The sequence below is a fragment of the Daphnia carinata genome, chromosome 9 (assembly GCF_022539665.2).
Source record: "Daphnia carinata strain CSIRO-1 chromosome 9, CSIRO_AGI_Dcar_HiC_V3, whole genome shotgun sequence".
Classification (NCBI taxonomy): Eukaryota; Metazoa; Arthropoda; class Branchiopoda; order Diplostraca; family Daphniidae; genus Daphnia; species Daphnia carinata.
In genome coordinates, this window is record NC_081339.1 from 8778414 (window position 1) to 8798060 (window position 19647).

Sequence of the window (19647 nt, forward strand, 5' to 3'; positions counted from 1 at the left end):
AGGTATGGTCGAGCGTCCCCTCTGAGAGCTATGAAAAGCCACGGGAGAGTTAAGAAAGAATTTTATCTCTATTGAATTCACGCAACTTTCTGTTACAAGGGAAAAAACGAAAAAAAAAAAAATAAATAAAATAGAAACGTTGAAGGTCGTAGTGTCAATGATCTTGGCGAGGTATAATGCAGATTGTTGATAGTGACACGGGTGAAAGAGCCCATTAATTCCATGTGGGATATGCAAGCATGGTATTCGGGTCCTTCTATAGGTGAATTGAATGCACAGCATCCACGTCACGTAAAAACGTTGTAATAGTGGTGATGAAAAAAAGAAGAGGAGAGTTTCGTCGGCAGACATGACGATATAATTTAAAATCTTTTTAACCATGTAGCTAAAGAATGTAAAAGGAACCGAAAGATAATTTAACTACTCTCATTAGTTTGCACATCTGAGAGTGAACTTCAGTGTGTTTTATGGACGCCCGCAGGTCATGAATCGAAGAGCCATTGTGTGGCTATCTTGCATCCCTTTCCCTTTTTTTTTTCTTTCTGACATCGACAACAGAACAAAGCAAAACGAAAGATGCAAAGTTATGATTACTCACGAAAACGATAAATTTTACAATGGACGTTCAAATACTGGTTAATTATCCAGCAGGTTTAATACAGCTTTAAATTGGAATATGGGAAATTAGAAATAAAACAGCACAAACGCAAATTTGGTCTATCTGCATTAGGAACTGGCCACTAACCAACCATATGTCCCGGGAGATAAAAGAATGTGTTTATCAACTTCATTACAGCACATGCATCAGCTTAACGAACCCAAATTTTCCATCAACAATATTCCCAGTCCTTGTGATCTGGTGGTCGGCAAACTTCTGGACACTTGTCTGGGTATAGTTCATGTCCAGCTCCTCCCACGTAAAAGCTGCCATTGCGTTGGGTTTGAAATAGATGGATTTTCAATGGTGACATCCCGATGAGGCGTTCGTCTGACATCCTTAAGTGTCATGGGCCATCTATTCCATTTTCGTGAATTAGGATTCAACCAATGTTCATTAAAATGTATGCATAGCTTCATTACCACATCGTATTTGGCTATTGGCCACACAATGTCCGCAAGTGAAAATTGGTCTTGAGATTTGACCTGTTGCTGATCGGAAATAATAAGTGCTCGTATTAGTCCTTCGATGAGATCTCGTCGCTGCCATATTTTGGCTCTCCACATTCCTATATTCCAAATGTGAAGCAAGAAGCTTGTTACTTAAAGTACGTGAAGAGGCTAGCTACGAGCGTATACCTGCTAAAATGACTGATCCATGGAAATGCACGTCAACTTTCGATTTTACTTGCCTGAAATGATGCAGGCAAGTGGAGCCTGTGGAAAGCTTCCACGCCACTGGAATGAAATCCAGAAACTACAAAGAATATCGTTCTCTGTGCAAACGGTATAGAGCGCAAAACGGTTCAGCTACTATCATTGTTTCTTCGAATCTGATGGCGTCATTGAATTGGAAATCGTTATGAGAGCAGAAAACGCAATAATGAAACCAAAGAGATACATTTATTGATTAAGATATTTTCTCATTTGCTGAGACCTTCTATTGGTCTATACGCAGGACTTGCGTTTAGTTTTTATTTTTTTTTTTTGCTTTCACGTTCTGTTATTTCTTATGTTATATGAAAAGTGGTGGAAGTGTTCAATACGGTCGCACTGTTTAAAGCGATTTCAGCATAGGGATCGAAAAAAATATTTTGTCTGTTTCTATTCTAAAACCAGATACAGCCCTGGGGTAGTGGCGGGGGGGGGGGAACCAATAGAGAATATCTAGCAAGCAGAACGTTGGGGTATTCAGAACACGCATGAATTATAGCCTGCGTGAAAACTGCTAACTATTTCAAACGCAGATCTCGGGGTTGAAAAAAGATTAAAAGCTGCTCGCAACAATCGTGTTAATCTGACGTTGAACACATTGAGTTAGCCATTCCCAGTCGAAGCGATTTGACGGAAAACAAAACAATTAAAACAGTGGGTACGTACCAGTAGATTTTCTCTTTGTTGCATGTCGGCCAATATTCGAACTGTGTCGAACCGATGAGGACGAAAACAAGATGTGCCATTGCTTCAGTGTTTTTGTTTTTTTAATTCCCCGTGCGTCTTTCGAATTACGACCATCTGAGTTGTACCTACATTTTAACGTTGCCGGAAATATGAGGCGTGTAGTGGCGACTAGATTTTTAACCTTCAACAATTCCATTCCATTGTTTATCTCCTCCTACTTAATCAAAAATTGTGTTTTTTTTCGACCAGCGTAGTACTTACAGGAATGTTTTATTTTTCACTGTGTTACATGAAATCGGAAGGTGTCTGTGTGACACACATATATAGGGAGATTGTTTAGCAACAATAAAAATTTTCTAAAAGGAACTCTGTTTAAATGTCCCAGTACTGCATATGGAACGATCTACGCCCAATATAGGGCGAGCGACGGCGTTCACGGTGTGGGACAAATTTCCTTGTAACACGGTGCCCATCACTACGTTGGGTCCGCATATATACTGTACGTAGCCCTCGGTCCCATTTGGCTTGGCCTACCCGAAATATGACTGATCAGCGTTTGCTGTGTTTAGCCTACGTGCCATCCAAGGCACAATGGAAAGATCAAAAAGGTAAAGGATTGGAACGAAAAAATGTTCACCCAAAGCCCGAAAGTACCCCGAAGCTCCGAAATACCCCGATTGGCAAAAAAGTGCTCCGATTAACTCGGGGTCGATACCTAGTATTGTGGTTGTACAGTTTATAGTATAAGCTGCCTAAAAAAAAAAAAGAAAAAATATCTTTTATAAGGAAAATAATAAATCAATAATGAAAGAAAAAAACACACACACACACTAGGAGTGCCATAAGGTTTTGTAATAGAGAAGGTAAATAGGGTAACGAATTGCATCTTATTACATTCGGTGTGGCACCACGCACCACAAATCATCGCGCCGAAAAAATCCCCACATTTGAATCGATGAAAAAGCTTCTTGATCTACTGAGGGCCGAGCCTTAGGTGGCTAGCATACAAGCAGGGATCGACCCCGAACCAATCTCCATAACAGCAGCCATTTGGTAAAATTGCATTGGGGTTTCAAGTTGACCCCTAATTTTTTTCTCTGACCCGCCCTGGTTGATGAAGTGGTTCACGAATTGTGCCCCGAACGGCTTTTTTGGGGCGGGTACCGGAATTCGAGTCATCCCTAGTTTTTCGTAGTAAAGGAACTGATAGGGATCCGGTTACACGAAACCTGAAAAACCGCACTGACCTAACGAAAATTGCCAATTGGTTAAATCCCGGGTAGATATTTTTCAAGTGGTTTGGTGTAAAAATACCCGACAATAACCGAGAAACGCGTAGCAGTGTTGGAAAATAGCGGATAAGTGGCACAAAACTTAATAAATAAAGTAAATGATACAAAGTAAAATTCAAATTTTAATCTTAATTAAATTTCAATTATTTTTATCGGATCGCGATCAATAATTTTTTTTTGATCGCCGATCCGATCTCCGATCATTTTCAAATGATGATCGGCAATAAATTTTTTTATCGTGATCGGGATCGTGGCAAGTCTAGTTCGCACGTCGCTGGATCGGGAATCTTTTTTTCGCTGGTATGGTAGTCCTCTTGTCGCATAGTATAGGACTTGTGGGTTTTAGCAACATTAGGTTGTAGTGGCCATGGTAATAAGTTAGAGTTACCCAATCATGTTTCTGTCATTTATTAAGTTCGTTTATTCATATAGAGGCACAGCAACAAATAACATAGGTGAACAAATAAACCCAGTTGCCAATGCCTCAATACTAGAAATTAACTTAAAAGAAGTTTCACCAATCTGAAATTCATATGACATGTTACAGAAAGTAATAAAAACTTAATACAAAAAAAGAGAACTAGTTAACGCAACCGAAATCCTATATCTCTTCAAATCGGAGCTGCGTGGTCAAATAGCTTCGTTATACGTGATGGTTAATATGTTTCATTACCTTGAAAAATGGTTGGAGTACAATACTATCTAATACTTGTTCTTTTATGTATATCTGATGGAAGCCGTGGGTGTTTCTTACATCCTTCTTGAACAACGACATGCTCACCAAATTTTAAGTTCAAGCAATAATTATTATAGCACAGATCTGTGCTTTCGTAGCCGGCACATTTTGTTGTGTTCACTTTGGCAGATTGGAACTCTAAACTCGGATTCCGATTAAGAAAAACTGCAAATGGAAACACCAGGTTGGCCGAGTGGTTAAGGCGCCAGACTTAAGTTCTGGTCTCTGTATAGAGACGTGAGTTCGATCCTCACACCTGGTAGTTTAAACGAATAATTAACTTTATCATCACAACAAAATGAAAATAGTTCGAAGATTGTTATATACGTATAATGTAATCAAATCGGGTGTATAGAAAATTCAAGATATGAAACTATTTTATTTCGTCAATTTCATTAAATTGAATAAGATTTTAATTTTTTCATCATCACTTGGCTGTGCTAGACCCTTAACTAATACAAAGCCAGGGTCACCGAAAATAAAAAAGAATAAACTATTGTAAAGTAGAAAAATAAGGAGTGTTGTCAAACTACATATATGGAACAATTAACTAAACATACAACGAGAAATAAAATATTGCATTCTCAGAAAACAAAGACTGGATTTAAACTGGTATCTGATTAACAATTATATACAAGAAAAATTTATAAGCGACGATCTACTGTGGGCAAACTATGAAGTGTAAAACATTTCGGTATGCTTGTTGGGTCTGGTAGGAGCCTGAAATTGAGCAATAGGCAAAGTGTGTTGACGAATGCTTTGCCAAGACAATTGAAGAAACGAGAATAGCACGTTTGTTACCATAGCATTCTTGTGCATTCTCTGTATGAATAGACGTGGTAAATGAGACGTTTTGCCCAATGAAAGATCTGAGTATGTTGTAGTAAATGAAACCGTTCTTTCTCCAGGCGAGGCTCGAACTCGCGACCTCGGCATTACTTTCTTTCCCATAGTTTTCTGTTCAGTCAATGCAGTTTTTCGATAGCACGTCTAGTTACTGTCGTATAAGTACCATGCGCTAACCAACTGCGCCACTGGAGACACATATGTATATAAATATTATATATATATAATTATGTTAAAATGTTAAAATAATTGGTGTAAATTTTAAATGTACAATGGACAACCAGCATTGAAAAGAACGAAATGTGTTCCGTACTTTCAGCACAGTCAACGGATAGAAATTAATTAGTTTGGCGTCGGTCAGAACTCATATACGAGTATCACATATTTAGTTAAATTAGTCGACAAAACATTTTAGAATTGAATGTTTTGAGAGAGCAGTAAGGATGGTGTAGGAGGAAGGTATGCAGCCTGGAGCAGGATAGTTACGATCCGCGTGCACTGGGATGTTGCAGGCCGGAGCGCTGGTGGCCGGAGGTCTGGAATAGGGGAGTTTCGTAGGCTGGTGTAGGGTAAACGGTGGCAGGAGTTTTGTAGATTGGAGCGGGTTGAACGGGGACAGGGGTAGTGGGGGTTTTATATATTGAGGAGCTGGGGAAACGGTTACGGGAGTCTTCTGGGCTGGAACACAATAAACGGAGGCAGCGGGCTGTGTAGCCGTAACTATTGGATGTGTACGTGACGATCTGGATGCGACCGTCGGGCACTTGGGCACGATAACTACCAGCTGTTATTTTGCCGTTGCTTTTCTAGGAATGATCGAAATCGACATAGGGTCCCCGTCTTTAACAAGGTACGCAAAATTTGTAAGGTTTATGAGCAAGCACCAAAAAATAGTTGTGTCATCTCTCTGACGATTGAAAATTTAATTCTGATTTTCAACTGGCTTCAGCATTTCAACGTTTTCAAACATTCAAAGACCATAGTGTTCCACCTGTTATTGGGGTCTGAGTTGGCCCTCTGTTTTGTCAACAAACGTAACCTCCGTTTATAGAATGGAACTTGTTGGAAGTCCTTGTTCGAATCAAGTTGCTACAACCTTCACTTGTGAATCGACTCTTATTTATCGAATGAATCGTGTTACAATTCACAAGCTCGGTTTTCTGGAAAGTCTGCTATGTAGAACACAACAGATATGTCTAGTTGTATTCAATGGATTTAGCCACGAACAAGGAGACAAATCTTGATTGAGATATGCGACTAAAAACATTCTAGTTCACCTGGGCACAATTCGTTTTAAATCAAAAGAAACAAACCACATTTCCTTCTTTTGCTGAGTTCATAGTGTACTTTTGCTTAAGTTAACTATAATTTATTGGTGAGCAACGATGAATTTTGATCGTCCTTCAGCCTGAAATGGCTGAAGAACCTTATGAAAGAGAAATGGTGTTAAAGACTGACAATAACAGGAAAATTGACATTATTTACTACACTCACCATTCAATTGTTACTATCAATTGTTTCGTTGATACAATTTGTATGAAATTTAGCTTCATTATGCTACCTCTGGCGGGACACGAAGCCGCAATCCCCAGCTTAGGAGGCCGATGCCTTATCCATTAGGCCACAGATGCTTCTTATATAATTAATGCTTTTTCTGGCAACACAAAGTTTATTTCTCTCGTATTATTACTATTAAAAAAACGATAAGAAAAATGATTAGCAATCCCATCAAATTCCGATTGTGGACTACTCTGCACTACCTTTGTTGGAAAGTGCTTTAGGTTTACCGCTGCAGGGCAACCCTCTTCATAGGAGAACCTTTAATATAACCATGGTGAAATTCAAACACTTCTTTTTCACCTTTCCTTTTATTTAGACCAATCAGATAGGCTCCATATTTGAACATGGTGTAGGGAAACAGAAAAGGACAAGCACAGGATATAGTTGTTCTGGTGCTACACAACGAAGGTACCAACGTAGGCCTACTACACAACGACTTACGCCACACCAAGCTGCTACACTGAAGCTAACATACTAAAACTACGAAGTACTACAGGCCTATTGCTCCGAGCTTCGCTACCACTAACTACTGTTCCATACGACACCACTGCGGAAACGGAAAATTATTATGTAGACTGAATTTACTACATCGAATTTGCTGTCTTACTTCTTGCTGAGGCAGCATACTACACCGAAACTTCTAGGTATTACTGCACGACGGCAGCGCCGTCTTTTTACGCCAATCCAAGTAATATACACAACATATGATGTTCCGAAATACGGACGGCTGTTCTTCAAAATGGAACGCAAATATCCGACAGGGAAATGTAACGATACATACGCGGCATTTCGAATTCCAGGATCCCTGCCGCGCTGTTTTTTCTTGCGTGACTTGAAATTTTCGAAAATATATTTTTTGGGCGGCATTTTACATTCTTCTAAGTTGTCCGCGTCTGGTACACATAGTTCATCTAAAAAAACAAACAAAAAAAGCTTTTGCTGGATGCTTATCAAAATTTGATGCATATTTATGATTATTGACTTGGCAAAGTATTTTGGCTCTTGTGATTCAGCATCAGCGGTGCATTCTTTTGTTCTTGAAATGTTTTCTAACGCACCGTGACTTGTTGCTCTTTATCGCTATCTTTGCGTTCTTGCCCTTGAAGATGGCATTCAATGTCAATGATCGCTTCTTCCGCTCCGTGGCGCTCCATTCCACGATTGATGTTGCATATTTGAAAAACATTCTTAACCGCCCAGTCTCTGTTTGCCTTTTCGGAAGAGTTCTCACAGCTTTTGTTAACAACAAAGCGCCTCGAAATTTACGAAGAAATAAAAGATAGAATAACAAAGTAGACCAATTAAATTAGGAACAAAATCACCGGTGTTTTCTCATAATATTCAAATGGACAAGCACATTCCAAGATTTACAAGGATTCCTTTGACACGCTTGACATGTTACGGTCACCATACGGTTGAATTTCAACAATAATATGAGTATAAAGTGGTTTCAATTCAAAATAGAGCCTCTTGTATCGAAGGTCATTTAAACCATCTGTTTGAAATCGCACCGAGCCTTCCTTCAACACTAATTCCTATCGGGATTAGGCACTGCTTTTATGTTAGTCAAAGTCCTGTATCGAACAAGATGGACGAGCGAGGGCTGATCCTCGTAAGCTCTCGCTACGGTTAGATTATTGAACCGTACACGCTGGTATAGTTGATCGTCTTCACCTCCCCAGCCCCAAAAAGAATTGGAGAAGCCATTGATTTGTCAGAAATCATTTGTAGAAAAAGCAGTAACTCCTCCGAGAAAGCTAGCAGCTATCGGTCTATGAATAAACAACGAAAATCAAAGCAATGAAATTTATGGAATAGAACAGTAAAAACAGTTGAAATATCTACTTGTAAATTGTCCCAGTAATCTATGGAGAATGACATCTGCCTGGGTTTTCCGGCTTGCGGACAGGTGTAGGGATTACTGTCATCCTCTGGTAGGAAATCGACATCGTGAAAGATGAAACATTGGAAATTTTCTTTCAACTGAGCTTCGTTAAAACCGATATTCATTAACATTCCTCTGTTAAACGACGAACTGTCTGTTCGCAAATAAAGACAATTATAACAATAATCGATTAATATATCCTACATGGGTTCAGCAAAATTCAACGCGTTCAAAATTCATGAACATTTGAATATACTAACTGGATTGTTCAACAACAATAATGACATAGTTGAGTTGCTGCCGCTGCAAGAAAGGATGCAGGTAACGCAAATAAACAGTCAAGTGATCTTTCCTGTCTCGGTATGGCACCATGATAGCGACTTTGTATCGTGATTGACGATCTTTTGGTTGATATCTTCCACCGGCCTCGATTCCAGCTTCTATCAATTTCGCGTCATCCTCATTTCGCAGGGTGTCTATCTTCTCCAAGCAAATATTCGTCCAACTAACTATTTCCGTAAAAACTAATCTGCAACACTTCTATGCTGCAAGCTAACGGGCTGTTTCTACTTACCTAATTTAGGGGGAACGAGAGGGCATAGTTGTGGAATGATAGACGACTGATCAAAAAAGGACGGTTGCGAGGATTCATTCACGGCCACTTCACTCACATTTTGATCTTGTTTATTAACACTCGGTTTTTGCGATAGTGGCTCAAGTAGGCTTGCTGAAAGAGTTACAGTTAGTTGAACTGTCGATGGATAACTACTGCAAGCAAACACGGAATTGGTTACATGTTTTCAACCAAAGTGAACGTCAAAATGAACAATAAGGACCTAGCAATGATTCACAAATGAGGAATGCTGGACATGTCCGTTTTTTGGGTTGAGTAAATTTCCTTTATAAGACTACCGAATCGTTACAACCGTCGAGGACCACAGGGACTTCGTATCTGCTCCGGGATGCGTTCTTCCACCACCCGTCATATTTATCAGAGTTACGCTCGTTGGTTTCATAGAAAAATGGAATTTGGGGAGTTGTCCCCAAGTGTACCTCCCGGTATGAATGGCAGAGAATTGCAAGGCGATTTCTTAATTTTAAACTGTTGTTGGTATTACCTTAGGAGGCGTATAATACTACGATGGCTCCTACTTTAACGTTATGTTAGATGGGAACATTGCCTAAATCTGTTAAATGTTTAAAATTTTACCACGGTGCTGGTTCTTCTGTGAAGTGAATAAAACATAGGAGACCTTCAAATAACTTTATACAAGTTGGCCAATAGCTAGCCATGCTTTTTTCCTTCGATAAGAGGAGAGTTCTCCTTTGGTGTTATATTGCTAAAGCAACTAAACGAGGATGAATTAAGTGCCCACAGCGGTGAAGTTCACTGTGCTGTTTACAGCATATGGAAAAAACCAAAAGGAAAAATCTCAAATTCTATTTTTTTTTTGTTCATTAACGTATAGCTGGCTAGACCGATACGCTGCCTACAAGATTAAATTAAATTAAATTAAAATGATAACCTCTCGTCAATCACCTTAGCTGAAGTAGCGGTCTCTCGATAATGTGAAAGATTCAAACTTCTGAACAGAATGGTAAGTGGCAACAGAAACATAAAAATTGATTCAAGATAACATAAAGGAAGAATATTCAAGATGCGCTTGATCCTTCTCTCAGCATGTAGCCTTGAGCTCACTGTCACTTCCACCTTTGGTTTGTTCGTTTTCCAGCTGATATTTTTAACGCTACGCAATAAATCGTTACTCATACCGGCACTATCTTTTAAACATTACAGGCTTACTGTTTCTTTTGTTTGGATTTTTGACATGGCCTTTTTTTCCTGGGAATTTTCTGCTAAAAAACGTTTGTCATTCCTTTTATTAACTGTGTGATTCATAGCGCATACAGAGGTGAAAACACCTTACACAGCCATAATTATCAAGAACCATATACGAGTTTTCAAACGCGGAGTCGTTACAAGCCCAACGGTGTGTCACGTAAAGGAAGATATGTCAACAATATAATTTAGCACCACAGCCATTTCAGTTGGTTGTGCGCGTTTGCGACCGAGTGTGATTGCTTGCTGAGTCGTTCAAACATCAGAGCAAAAATCGAAGCAACGCGTCGAACACGCACTTAGTCATGAGAAAATGAAATGAAACGAATTTTTTTAGTTGTCCATAGTTGTGTGATGGCTAAATGATTAAGAGCTCAAATAAGAAGCAAGCCAATCTTATTGCAAAGAAACGTCAGATTCATTTCCGTTGGTCTTGTGCATTATCTTATTCCAAACGATCGTCGTGGTCGCACACTTAATCGTCTTTGTCACAAAATTTTAATTTTGAAGTCTTGTTCTTACATCCTTGATTCTCAGGCAAGAAATAATAGCCCTTTGAAACATGTCAAATTATTGATCGAAAGCTTTTTCGACAAACGGTCATACATGACAGCTTGCGACAAGCGTCTGAAGTGATTAATTGATCTACTTGAAAACGCATGTCAAGTTTACTTCACAGATCGAGTTGCTTGTTGAATTTATTTATTCCTTGGTGTCCGTAAAAATATTACATATAAAAAAAAAAAAAATACTAAACTGAGATTTCCATTCTGTGCAGCAAACAGTTGGTTACCAGCCAACAACAAGGCGTAAAAGAATTTTCTCTGTTTGGCAGAGTTCCATAAAAGGACAAAACAAAACATTCAATCACAACACCGATTCCTGAACGTTCTTCACCATCTTGTGAGAGAATTTCGATTTCAACGAAACACGTCTCACTGCAGGTATGTGTCGACCGTCCCATGTGCTATGAAAAACCACCGGAGGGTTAAAGAAGATTTTATCTCGATTGAATTCCCGCAAGTCTCTGTTACAGGGAAAAAACGAAAAAAAAAATGAAAATAAAATAGAAACGTTGAAGGTCGTCGTGTGGCTCTGGAAAGGTATAATACAGGTTGCTGATGGTGGCTCAGTGAAAGAGCTCATTAATTCAATGTCAGGTACGCAAACATGATATTCGGATCCTTGAATAGGCGAACTGAATGCACAGCATGCACGTCACGTAAAAAACGTTGTTATGGTGGATCTGAAAAAGAGAAGAGGAAGGGAGTTTCGTCAGCACACGTCATGACAATATGATTTAAAAAATCTTAAACCATGAAGCTAAAGAATGTAAAAAAAACCGAAAGATAATTTAACTACTTTCATTAGTTTGCACATCTGAGAGTGAACTCCGGTGTGTTTTATGAACGTCCGCAGGTTATAACTCGAAGAGCCATTGTGTGGCTATCTTGCATCCCTTTCCCTTTTTTCTGACATCGACAACGGATGAAACGACGACGCAAAGTTATGATCATTCACGATAAATTTTACAATGGACGTTCAAATATTGGTTAATTATACAGCAGGTTTAATACAGTTTTATTATTGGAATGTCGGAAATTAGAAATAAAACAATACAAACGCAAATTTGGTCTACCTGCATTACGAAGTGACCGCTAACTAATCATAGGTCCCCAGAATTAAAGAATGTGTTTATCAACTTAATCACAGCATATGCATCAGTTTAGCGAACCCAAATTTTCCATCAACAATATTCCCAGTCCTTATGATGTGGTGGTCGGCAAACTTCTGGACACTTGTCTGGGTATAATTCATGTCCAGCTCCTCCCACGTAATAGCTGCCATTGCGTTGGGTTGGAAATGGATGGATTTTCAATGGTGACAGCCTGATGAGTCGTTCGTTTTGACATCCGTAAGTGTCATGGGCCATCTATTCCATTCCCGTGAATTAGCATTCAACCAATGTTCATTAAAATGTACGCATAGCTTCATTACCACATCGTATTTGGCTATTGGCCACACAATGTCCGCAAGTGAAAATTGGTCTTGAGATTTGACCTGTTGCTGACCGGAAATGATAAGTGCTCGCATTAGTCCTTCGATGAGATCTCGTCGCTGCCATATTTTGGCTCCCCACATTCCTATATTCCAAATTTGAAACAAGAAGCTTGTTACTTAAAGTACGTGAAGAGGCTAGTAACGAGCATATACCTGCTAAAATGACTGATCCATGGTTCATGTGGTCTCTCATGACGTGGAACGTGTAGTTGGAACGTAGCCATTCTTCCACAGCGTCAACTTCTCTCCGCCAAATGAGACTGTCGACGTCCCTCGAAATAAAAACGTCCGCATTCGGATCCAACATGACCAAGTAACGGAACATCCGTGGATTGAGTCCTCGAAGAAGAGCTGGATCCATGGGCGTCGTCTTATTGCCAATACGGTCGATTAATAAAGGCACGCTGCACAAATCGACGTGGTCAAATCGACAATAAACTTGGCACAACTGATCATGCGCTTCCTTGGCAGGTCCTCTGGTATCCGGAATATCGTGATAAATGCGGATTATCCAGCCAGGGTAGTCCCTTTCAGCCGTCAACGATATGTTTCTCAATAGCGAGTAATAGCGATTAAAGATCGAAGCGTTCTGAGCATCTCCGTACAGTGCGTAAGAAATGATTTTTTGGTTTGGTCCGCGGACTGTTGATTCGCGGCTACACCAGTCAAACAGTTCAGAGTCTAGTCGGAGGCTATCAGCCGCCATGACGATCTCTCTGCCGCAGTTGCACAGAGAAGAAATGTATCTAGACGGACTAGACTGGGAACACTGACCACCATTTTTGAAATGTAAATACATGGAAGCTACCCCATCTTGAATTTGGATCTTGTACCAGAGACCGACTAACGCAAATAACGCAACGAACACAAAGAATGGTAACGGACGTACCTGACTCGAAACCAGTTGGTAACAGTTAGACGTTGCCATCATTTCGGATTCACCGCTTTTGTTACATCGTATCAAATAGGGGACAGTGTTTACAGGCCGGGTGGTTGCGAACGAATGATGATGGGGGAACAATCTAACCTGTGTGTTGGTTTTTTAGCCACTCCTATGTCCATTTAAAACTAAAGGGGCAGGGTTTCAGTAAAGACCCCGGGGGTATTCAATCGCATCCTTATAACCGATGTTAACGTTGAACTCAAAGTCATTGTACTTTTCCTTTCGTAATACGAAGCACCAGATATGCGTGGTTCTCCGGCGTCTGTCCTCACGACCGAGACTCGAAGATGAGTTTAGTTAACATTTAGGTGAAGTGAAACGCAACTGTTACAACAGCATAGGCTGGTGACAACTAAAAAACAAAGGGATGGCTCATTTTCATCGACTACTGTTCGTATTCGTATCGGTAACTGTGTTTTTCATTTTGGTTGTACGTCAAATGAACAACAAAGACATCACGTTAGGTTACAACAAAGTAGCAGAACACGCATTACCTTTCCAAAAAGAACACGATGAATCCGAGAGTTCTCGTGTTGAGAGAAGACCATCAGTTAATTACGTAGTTTTTGGGTCCAACACTCCCAATGGCGAAAGTTATCGTTCATATGATTACGCTTTCAATTTACCTTTGACCGCCTTAGCATGGGAGAGGATTGGCTTCCGGTCGATCGTGTTAATCATCGGCTCTCGTTGCGAATGGGAGAATGAACCCGCTTTGAGCTTCATCCTGTCAAACCTGGAAGCTCGACGTGTGAGCATTATCTTCATCGCTGCATCCCTGGAACAACGGCCAAAACTCAGTCAGACGGCCAGAGCTTTCGCTGTCAATTTACCTGAATTTCCTGGAAAAGATAACGACTATGTGATTACGAGCGATTCAGATCTTTGGCCGTTGAGGAAGGAGCACTACATACCCCGTCCGAACATGAACGTCGTCCTAGTTCACAGCCAATGCTGTGGCTTTTTCCAAATGAATAATAAATCTTATCCTATGTACCCAATGAGTAATATTGGTGCCACCGTATCCACCTGGCGACAAGTAATGAATGATAATCATTCTATTGCTTACGATGCTGAAACGATGTTGAATTACCTGGAAGATGTGTTTGGAGAAATGTCCAGAGGTCCATTGATCGTCGGCAAGGAAACGTGGTACATGGATCAACGAATGACGAGTATTCGACTGACAGAATGGATGGAAAAATATGGCAGTAATTCCGTCTATCGGGTTTCTGACGATGGCTTTAGTCGTCTCGATCGAAATCATTGGGACGTTGCTAACATGTCACAAGAAAATTTCACGTTGAAATTTGACACGCATTTGCCAGTAAAAATCTATTTGTCAACCAATTGGAACAGCAGTATTAAACCTCTAATCAATTTGATGTTTGGCAAGGATTCGTGGCAAGCCAAATGGTGTGATGACTATGCGAGCGCATTTTTGCATAAAGTGACCAATTTTCTAAGTTTCGGTTATGCAGGTTAAATTTCATGCAATTAAAAAAAGGAAATGCACTCTAATATAAGTTTAATCAGCAATTGATTGTTAAACTATTTTTTTTTGAAGGGGGAAGGATATGTCCTCACACTTGTATAATCTTTTCAGTATCAAAGTCTTTTCAAAAATACTTCCTTGTCTTGGTAGTTTCAGATTTTTACCATTCGTTTTGCTGTGCATATACATGTAAATTCTCGAGGTCATCGTGTGTGTAAAAAGCGAAAAGGAAACCCCGACATACCCCATAACTCATTGTGCAGCAACGTTACGGCAGACCGAGCTAATGGGATGGAATTTCTTGTCTGAACTAAATGGAAGAAAAGCATAAGATGGTAAGTTCTAAAAACAATGAATGAAAGGAAAAAAAAAGATAAATAAATAAAAGTAATAAATTAATAAATAAATCAAAAAGACAGTCATGACTTTCATGAGATAAAACAGCTGTTGGTCAAAATCTCCAGCAGAGAAAAATAGAAAATGAGGAATGCTTTATAGTCGCATAATTTAAATAGAGGCTTAATCATCCTTTATAATCCGTTGCGGAATTATCACGCTAATTTTTTTTTTTGATCAGGGAAAAAAAGTGTCATATTTCTCATATACACACATGCATTACAAAAAAAAACTTAACTGCAGTATATTAGATTTTAATTGCTTGGTTATTACTAAGTTTCTACGAAAAGTTGCAGCTGTAGCTTTCATATAGTTCTTGATTAATCGTAAAAAATTCATTAGGCTAGCCAGATGTGGAAAACACAATAATTAAAGAACAAAGGCACATGGGCGGCTGATTGGTAATAATACAGCTTGAATACGACTGCTGCTGTGTAACGCTAGAGCGTGGGCAGATATCCGAGATTGCACAGCATAGTCCTAAGTAAAATACATTGGAAAATTTAAATCTCAAACAAGCTTAAAAACATTCACTAAAAAATATTCTTAGCTATTTTGATGATACTGTGGATGCATAGATTATTAGGCGTACCTCTTGATCACGTGGCATTAATTTAAAACAAAGTTAACGAAAAAATGATTCAGATTTCGAAAAACAAAACAAGTAAATTTAATAAAACTGTTACTAAACAAATTCTACTATTGTTCCAAGTCTCTGTTACAGGTAGTTACAGGTAATGATGGATTATTTTAAATTCCTTTTTCCCAGCCAATGTTTCCGCTTATTCTCAGAGTCTCCGCAGACGGTCAATAGCACAAGTAGTCTAGCATCGGTTTTGTTGGAAACATATCCCGCTCGACAGAACTAGACGGCAGTCAGTTGTTTGACACCAACTGGTGTAGAACGCAAGTTGTTTTAGCAGCAGGTTTTTCGCGAAAGAGCAACTATATTCAGTGTGAATGCATTATTCACCTTAGTAGTTGACAAATCGAGGCGACATAGTCAGTGCTTTGTTCGTGATTTTCTCCAAAGTTTAAAAAAAAATGCGATTCGTCTCGATTCGTCGCCATTTTCACTATTTCTCTATGGTTGCCATTATCTCTTGCTGTTATATCATGTTGTTACGAACGTCGTCGAAGAACGATGCTGAAGACATCCGCTATCAGCCAGAGCAGCAACTAGTGGATGTTAAAAATGAAGCGCTTATTGAGTTGAAAGATGAAATTCGCGTATTGCCTTACTCAGCACCTGCTGTAGAAATCCAGCAACCTATACCAGATGTCTCGTCAAAGAAAATCGATCGGATTGAAAATTTACCACCGATGGGAGCACCGTCCACTCATCCAAATAGAACGCTCAACTGGCTCGATTTGTGGTCCAATGATACGTTTTGCAATCAGTTCACAGTTCATCTTCTGGAAGAAAACAGCGTTCAACCTCGAGCTTTGGTGTCTTTCCCTGGAAGCGGAAACACTTGGTTGCGTATGCTGTTGATGGGCGTGACCGGACTGTACGTCGATACCATCTACCCGGGCGATGAACTTTTCATTTCTAAGGGTAAAGCTATTTTTCGGTCGTCGGCATTTCTCACAAATAAACGCAAACAGTCGTAAATTACCATTCTAAATTTTTTTCGTTTATTTTTCTTTCTCGATGACGCAATGGAACGAACAGCTGGGAGCACGTACGAGTTGAACAAGGACTGCAATTGTTCTTTGTTGCAGAAGACTCACGATTTGTCGCTTTTCTCTGTGATTTACAACATGGCAATTGCCAACAAGTCGACAGAGAAGCGGATCCACCAGGAGATTGACCAATTTCGCGGAGAAGGAATCCTCGTCATTCGCAATCCTTTTAAGGCTATCTTATCTTATCGAAACTTTGCCTTTGGTGGAAACATGGCCGGTCTAGCTCCAGTCGAAGCTTTTTCTCAAGGTCTTGAACCCGTGCGGATCGGAGAGCGAAAAATATCCAGTGAGTAGCCTACATAACCAGCTAGGATTGTTTTTCTTTTAAATCTAAAGGAAATTAACAGCTACATCTTTGTGGGATGATGTTTTAGCGTGGGATCAGTTCATCAGCCGCAGCGTCGCTAGTTGGGAAATGTTGGCAACCGTTTGGATCAGAGGATTGAAACGAGGTGGCGTCGTTTACTACGAAAAACTGCGTCGAGACACGGGCCCGCAGCTGTTGCGAATGGCCGAAATGCTAGGCATTCCAAACGTGAATAAAGATCGACTAGATTGCGTTCTTCGTCACAACCAGGACAACACATTTAAACGGAGTGAATCTGGCCCGAAGAATTATCCAAAGTAGGCCTAATACAATTCATTTTTCGATAATTTTTGTGAATTATGGTTTTTAACTTACTCGTTTGCCAATTAGGAATCCATTTACGGAGAGCCAACATTTGCTGATATTGAAATCCATTCAAAGCGTCCAAATGGCATTGAAAGAACGAGGACTGGACCCTTTACCTGTCGAGATGTATGATTTCTACACACCAATGTACCAGTATGGCCATTGGAACGGCGACGCCCTGTGATTGTATTTTTTAGTTTTATTTAGTGTGTTTTATACAGTTCTTTCTCTGCATTTTGAGCTTACCGATGGAAGCGCTTCCTAATCGACGAATAAGCAAATTTGTTGTTGACTAAAACAATGTGAAATTGTTGCTAGTTGTTGCGCAATCCGCAATTTTGATATGATATTCAAATTTTACATGTTGTGTTTTTTATTTTTTGGAGAGGATAATCTTAAATCGTTGAAGTCCGCAGTAAATTATTCTTTCATTGGCTTTTCGTGAAAGTTATTGTGCTGGCATAAAATGAGGCTCTTTTTTGTTCGATGTGGCAGTTACAAAGTCACTTTCTGAAACCTTGTAAAAGGTATATGAAATCGTTTGGTATTTCGTGACGGATTTTTTCGGATTTTTTTTTTACTGATCTTCGATGCCAACAGGGTTTTTCCAAAACGACAGGCAAGATGCGGAACTTCAGAAAGAAGGACAAACTAACACGCCCATTTCTTTTCTTCATTTTTGGCATTCAAAAACATCGGATGCATAATGCAACTTCGTAGCACACGATCGGCCTTTGCCTGTAAGTTTATGAAATCGATTCATTTTACTGCTAGCTCATTTCATGACTTGCAATTCCAAACTTTTACCTAGAGAGCAAGTGAGTTAGTTAACTAATACGCGAAAAGCTTCCTGGTTTTGCAACTTGCTTTTCCTCGCATTTAATTTATTAGATGAACTCACGAGATTATGGTACCAAAGATCTAGGGACAGGAAGCTTAGTTCTACGGCAATGACGCTATTCTCCTACATAAGCAATAAAAATGTTTCTATTCAAATTTGTAAAGGCATAAGTAGGGAAAGCCATCTAGCGTAACTTGTTTATTCTTTCTTATTGTTTGCGTTTGTCGCTGTAGGTGTCCACTCCTAGATGGGGTATGAGCGTGCATGAGTGCCTTCCGTCACGAACACAGTCGGTTTGTGGTGAATTGCACGTTGCCGCGAAAATAAGGTGAAACAGTTGCATCCAAAAGCAAGTTTCTATCCTTTCCTTTAAACACCCTGACATTGCGTCCGCAACAAAAATAAAACCCGTGACGTAATTCTTGTAGCCAGTGGCTCACCCTGTCTTCGCAACCACGCTCTTCGAGTTGATTATAAAAAAACGGGAAGTAACTTCCTCTTAGTTGATGAAATACCTGTTGCATATTCACGGGCACCAATGGGGAGGATTTTAAAAAATCCGTTCACTTCTATTGCCCACCGCCTCGCCAGAAGTTCATCCGTAATCCCTTCCTCCTCTTTTTTTTTTTTTTTTTTTTTGCTGGATAGCAAGCAGCTAGTTTGATGATGTAGAGTTTTGAAATTCTAACTAATAAATCTTTGAAGTTTAATCGGATACAGGCAGGTACGTTGCATTTTCATTTATTTTTGTTTTGAACTTAAACCTTCATTACTTAATTCAATCGCACCGTGTTTTTTTTTATCTTGTAGGCCCATTGAAAACAATGCTGTACAAGACAGAAGTAAAACGAGATTTTTTTTTGAGCGTGCTACACATTGGTGGGAGGTGAGAATATCAGGAAGGAAATGTTATTGATCTCAAAGTTTTAAATTGAAAAGCAGATATGACTATACTGCGTTGTATAATAGTTTAGTATCCTTTATTTCCGTTGGTGGTGGAATTGTATTAGTTAAAGGTCTGACACAGCCCAACGCTGATGATGAACTGTAAATTGAGTTATTTTTTACTACGACTAAAAAACTATTAATTTAATTCCTCTCAACAATCAGTACTAGGTTGGCCGAGTGGTTAAGGCGTCAGACTTAAGATCTGGTCTTCGAATGAAGACGTGATTTCGATCCTTACACCTAGTATTTAAAGCGAGCTGATTGTCAATCTATTGATTTAATGTTAAAATTGCACGATTGCTGATTGAATAACTGGCTGAATAAATTGGTAAGAAAAAGTCCGTAAAATATACAAAGGAATCGCAGTTCTATGGAAAGTATGCG

The 19647-nt window shown here is 39.5% G+C and overlaps 4 protein-coding genes and 3 non-coding genes across 7 annotated transcripts; 3 read left to right on the plus strand and 4 right to left on the minus strand.

The window, feature by feature from the left end:
- Positions 1 to 4265: 4265 nt before the first annotated feature.
- On the plus strand, positions 4266 to 4348 carry Trnal-uaa (transfer RNA leucine (anticodon UAA)). The gene has a single exon. It is a non-coding gene; the product is annotated as a tRNA-Leu (tRNA).
- Positions 4349 to 4986: 638 nt separating this feature from the next.
- Positions 4987 to 5127, minus strand: Trnai-uau (transfer RNA isoleucine (anticodon UAU)). Its single transcript has 2 exons — positions 5090 to 5127; positions 4987 to 5022 (listed from the first exon to the last, which is right to left on the minus strand). It is a non-coding gene; the product is annotated as a tRNA-Ile (tRNA).
- A 287-nt stretch (positions 5128 to 5414) lies between these two features.
- On the minus strand, positions 5415 to 7646 carry LOC130700873 (uncharacterized). The gene is made up of 2 exons (XM_057522850.1): positions 7551 to 7646; positions 5415 to 5738 (listed from the first exon to the last, which is right to left on the minus strand). Exons 1-2 carry the CDS (start codon positions 7644 to 7646, stop codon positions 5415 to 5417), a joined length of 420 nt encoding a protein of 139 aa, XP_057378833.1.
- Positions 7647 to 8249: 603 nt separating this feature from the next.
- Positions 8250 to 9137, minus strand: LOC130700874 (beta-1,4-N-acetylgalactosaminyltransferase bre-4-like). The gene is made up of 3 exons (XM_059496997.1): positions 8638 to 9137; positions 8338 to 8531; positions 8250 to 8264 (listed from the first exon to the last, which is right to left on the minus strand). The coding sequence occupies exons 1-3, from the start codon at positions 8747 to 8749 to the stop codon at positions 8250 to 8252; spliced, it is 321 nt and encodes a 106-aa protein (XP_059352980.1). The 5' UTR covers positions 8750 to 9137.
- Positions 9138 to 11830: 2693 nt separating this feature from the next.
- LOC130700956 (uncharacterized) lies at positions 11831 to 13289 on the minus strand. Its single transcript, XM_057522950.2, has 3 exons — positions 12432 to 13289; positions 12216 to 12361; positions 11831 to 12150 (listed from the first exon to the last, which is right to left on the minus strand). The coding sequence occupies exons 1-3, from the start codon at positions 13207 to 13209 to the stop codon at positions 11965 to 11967; spliced, it is 1110 nt and encodes a 369-aa protein (XP_057378933.1). The 5' UTR covers positions 13210 to 13289; the 3' UTR covers positions 11831 to 11964.
- A 2836-nt stretch (positions 13290 to 16125) lies between these two features.
- Positions 16126 to 17849, plus strand: LOC130700947 (sialate:O-sulfotransferase 2-like). Its single transcript, XM_057522940.2, has 4 exons — positions 16126 to 16670; positions 16788 to 17087; positions 17176 to 17425; positions 17499 to 17849. The coding sequence occupies exons 1-4, from the start codon at positions 16157 to 16159 to the stop codon at positions 17656 to 17658; spliced, it is 1224 nt and encodes a 407-aa protein (XP_057378923.1). The 5' UTR covers positions 16126 to 16156; the 3' UTR covers positions 17659 to 17849.
- Positions 17850 to 19426: 1577 nt separating this feature from the next.
- Trnal-uaa (transfer RNA leucine (anticodon UAA)) lies at positions 19427 to 19509 on the plus strand. The gene has a single exon. It is a non-coding gene; the product is annotated as a tRNA-Leu (tRNA).
- The last annotated feature ends 138 nt before the right edge of the window (positions 19510 to 19647 follow it).